General features: G+C 37.4%; 2 protein-coding genes across 3 annotated transcripts in view; one reads left to right on the plus strand and one right to left on the minus strand.

The window, feature by feature from the left end:
* Positions 1 to 3,723, minus strand: part of LOC107556158 (multifunctional protein ADE2-like) — a 22,992-nt gene extending 19,269 nt beyond the window's left edge. Inside the window, exons 1-3 of one of the 2 annotated variants that reach the window (XM_016239201.1) lie at positions 3,642 to 3,723; positions 3,164 to 3,200; positions 2,183 to 2,380 (exon numbers count right to left, since the gene is read on the minus strand). In XM_016239201.1, coding sequence (XP_016094687.1) covers positions 2,183 to 2,380; positions 3,164 to 3,179 — 214 coding nt within the window. In that variant the 5' untranslated portion in view covers positions 3,180 to 3,200; positions 3,642 to 3,723. Of the gene's footprint in view, positions 1 to 2,182; positions 2,381 to 3,163; positions 3,201 to 3,327; positions 3,406 to 3,641 lie in introns of those variants that run through there. The other variant, XM_016239202.1, reaches the window with a different exon arrangement.
* A 65-nt stretch (positions 3,724 to 3,788) lies between these two features.
* ppat (phosphoribosyl pyrophosphate amidotransferase) overlaps positions 3,789 to 4,079 on the plus strand; it is a 20,223-nt gene continuing 19,932 nt past the window's right edge. Inside the window, exon 1 of the mRNA XM_016239200.1 lies at positions 3,789 to 3,934. Coding sequence (XP_016094686.1) covers positions 3,807 to 3,934 — 128 coding nt within the window. The 5' untranslated portion in view covers positions 3,789 to 3,806. The remainder of the gene's footprint in view (positions 3,935 to 4,079) is intronic.

Consider the following 4,079-nt stretch of genomic DNA (forward strand, 5'->3'; position numbering starts at 1 on the left):
AAGCGAAGGAAAGCGAGGAAAATAGGGAAAATTCAAACGAACAATTGCTTTACGCAGAATTGGCCCTATTTGAAAGTGAAAGTAAAATGAGCATGCTGCTTTTACAAGCTATGTAAAAGCGAAGGAAAGCGAGGAAAAGATGGAACGTCCCCGCCCCCACGGCGATACCGGTATTACCGGTGTTGTCACACGTCGATTAACCGGTGGGAAAATTTCCTCACCGTCACAACCCTACTGCACACATCTGAAAATTTGGTTTGAACTGTTCTGGAACAGTGTTGTAAATACAACTTAACCACTGATTTCTAGTTGTGTGCTCTTTTGGAACACCAAACAAAGTATTTCACTTTCACAACTAAACACACAGCGTCTCCACGACATGGCGGCGGCGTCAACAACAATACTAGAGCGAGAATAAAAATTACACCTTCTTTCTTTGCGTGAACATTTGGGCGGCGTTATGAAAATCTTCCCACATCGTGACATAGACATGTGGGGGGCATGTTAGAACGCGCCGTTTTAGGTAAGTGTGGACGAGTCTTAACTTTTATAAAGAATATCTCTTTGGGTTTGAGACTTTAGTCTTTGCAACTTTAGGGATCTTATCTATTCACAAACAGCTTGTAACACTCCAAAGAGAAAGGAAAACTTGAAATTGCATCATATGACCCCTTTAAATCAGTCATTTATTCATTAAATTAAATTCATACCATTATTGTCAGATTTTAATACTGTTTCATTAATAAAATGAATAAACTTTAAAATAGAAGTGTAGTTCATAGTTAAAGATACCTTATGACTTTCGTAAACTTCAACCAAAAAAAAAAACTATTATAAAGTGTTACCTATATTTAAATACAAAATTACCAAACAAGTATCAAACAATTATAAATAATAATAATAAAATAGAATTTTAAAGTACATTTGTATCACATACTGATTTGATAATTGATATATGTATCAAAAATGTATAAATGTATCAAAAATGGGACTAGTTCTCCTGAAAGGTGGGAATTCCATTCCCTAAGCCAGCCCAGTAGCATTGAGCATTACAATTTCTCTCATTAATTTTTCAACACGCATATTGTCTCTTCCTCCTTATATTGTCTTTGGCTTAAGAGCAGCACTATTTCAGAACTCATCAATCAGTATCAATCAATACTGAGGCAGTGTAACAGTGGCGATGATCTCTCCTCAGCAGCTGGAACGAGTGTGTGTGTGAAAATTCCATCCAAAGATCAAGGGTCAAATGTCAGCCTCTTACACATATGTCTTCTCAACAGGAGCCTCTCAACTCCTCTCAGATGATCAGACACATATGCACAAACAGTTTCTGAGAGTGATTTGTTGACAAGTCCAATTTCAACTTGAAAACTAAAGCTGGTTTTAGGCAGTCATGCAGCTCTTCGTTTAATGTAAGACAGTTTTTTATGCATGTTTGGGGGGTCAAGTGAAGCGTGCGTGTCAAGCCCTCAGGTGCGTTTGTCCACCTGCAACATTAATTGGTCAGATGCGCCTTTGCGTGAACATTTGGGTGGCATTATGCAAATCTTCCCACATCGTGATGTAGACATGTGGGGGCGTGTTTAAATGAGGCGTTTTAGGAGGGCGTGGACGAGTCTTAACTTTTATAAAGAATATCTCTTTGGGTTTGAGACTTTAGTCTTTGCAACTTTAGGGATCTTATCTATTCACGAACAGCTTGTAACACTCCAAAGAGAACGGAAAACTTGAAATCGCATCATATGACCCCTTTAATAAAACTTCTGTGCACAAATTACATGAGTTTCTGATCCTGCTTGTGAATAATGTCCCTTTACGATTTTGATCCTTACTACATGCTCTAATGCATTATTAGGCTACTGTTAGAAGGTTGTTTTCTGTGGCCACGAAAATATCCTTTCTTAGAGTTGATATGAAATTACACTAAATGTGCGCTGGACGAACAGATTAGTTGATGGCAATTTAATTCTGCTACAATTACTACTGGCAGCTCATATAAATAATTATAAGTAATCATAATTAATTGTAATTATTTATATACATTTCCCTTTTGAGCTAATTTGCTACACAGTACACCACCATCCTTTTGAATGAATATTTTTTGTGACAAATGGGCAAATAAATTAACCAACTTGTCAAAAGATTAAATAAAAACAAATCAACAGAAAGGAAATCTCACCAGCATCCTGTAAAAGTTTGAACACACAGCTGGTGGTCTTGTTGGCAATGGCTGCCTTGCCCTCCATCTGATCCTTCCGAACCGCATTGCCCGCTGTGATCTGATCTTTAGACTGGACCAGAACATGACCCGGCTCATCCACAAGCTCAAAGATCTGCTTGGTCTTACCCTCATTCAGTTTTTGACCTAGTTTCAGTTCTACACATAAAAACCAATGCACAATGCACGTTAATTGATGTCAGTGTATGTGACTTTGAGATGTAAATCACTGCAAATTATAGTGAACAAGCACATATGGGTCTGACATTATGACAATAAATATTGCCATAAGCAGTTTTTCAATCCATTATTAATATAATAATATATAAATACCAATATATATAAAAAAAAAATCTAAATCAGTATGGCATAAGCGACATGAGGGAAGCCATTTTTCAGAAAAACATAAAACAAGAGGTTCTCTTTAAGATCCTCATGATGGCTTGGCAATGTTATTTCATTTTTATCAATTTATTTATTTTTAAATGTCACATATTTGATCTTATTATGAAAAGATATGTTGCGTTGAGGAAAATGGTTACTTCGTAAAAAGTTTTTTTTTTAAAGAAAATAATTTTATTTTAGTAATTTCTTCTTGATGGATACACCCACCACATTATTTTTTTAGAGACATTACATAATTTTATTAGAATTTCTAATAAACAAACAAAAGACTACATTTAGCAAACTTGCCGCGTGATTTGAACTAGATTGTAAAACCTTTCTAATTTATTATTAAAGACTTGACATTGACCCATATTCTGATTTAGCTTGGCTTAAAATACTTATACTACCATATTACTGATTCTGTTTGACAAAAGAACTGAAGTATTAACTCATGCCATATGGGTGCATTAATTGTATTCACTGCGCAACTGCACAGCGGTAAAACACGGTGAACAGAGAAATAATCAAGCAGACAAATAAAACCAAACTTATTACCTGTTGCGTTCGCCATTATTGTTGAGCTTCGTTTTTCCTGAAAAAATGATTAGAAACTTGATTATTCTGTGTTGCTGGGTTGAAAGCAAACGTTTCAATAACTACTTGTACTTCAGAGGAAGGACAATATAAAGTATGTCGAGGAGGAGACTCGGCTCATTTACTTTCAGGACAGCAACGCGTCGCGACACTCTGCCGATTCATAAAAACCAATCAGAGTAGTGCCATCTTCATCACGTGGGCAAAATCTTAATCTGCATACTTTAACAGACAAAAGACTTATCTATTTATATTATTTAGAACTGAAGCAAACATCCTGAATATTTGCAAACTACATTGAAGTTAGGGCGCGTTGCGCAAGACATGATCGCATTCGTCACAATTTATCCACCAGACTTTGTACGTTTTATGTTACTGATTGGACAAAACTGGCTTTTTTCCCCCAAAAAAACTTTTCTATTTTTTCATCTTCTCTAACCTGGGCTTCAAAGCTGGCGTTTTTATTAATTTGAGCACTTGTGTTGCCAGATCCTCTGCCGCATGTTCCGCTGCGTGGCGAAACACGTGCTTCGAGTGACTCCAGCCAGCGTGGAAATACACGCTTACACTACAACCCCATTGCGCTCGCCTCAGAGAGGAGGACATGGAGTTTGAGGAGTCGGGCATTGGGGAGGAATGCGGGGTGTTCGGCTGTGTGGCGGCGGGGGAATGGCCAACACAACTGGAGGTCGCGCAGATTTTGACACTTGGACTTGTTGCTTTGCAGCACAGGTAAGTGTGCGGATGCTAATGTGCTGGTTCCTATATAGTTGGCTTTTATTGTGGAGTTAGAGACTATTACTATAGAACAAACATTTTAAAATTATCCCTGCTGAAAAATATAACGTGCTGGTTTCCCAACCTGGCCAGGCTGTTC

This window comes from Sinocyclocheilus grahami, unplaced genomic scaffold (genome assembly GCF_001515645.1).
Source record: "Sinocyclocheilus grahami isolate Dianchi unplaced genomic scaffold, SAMN03320097.WGS_v1.1 scaffold556.1, whole genome shotgun sequence".
Taxonomy (NCBI): domain Eukaryota; kingdom Metazoa; phylum Chordata; class Actinopteri; order Cypriniformes; family Cyprinidae; genus Sinocyclocheilus; species Sinocyclocheilus grahami.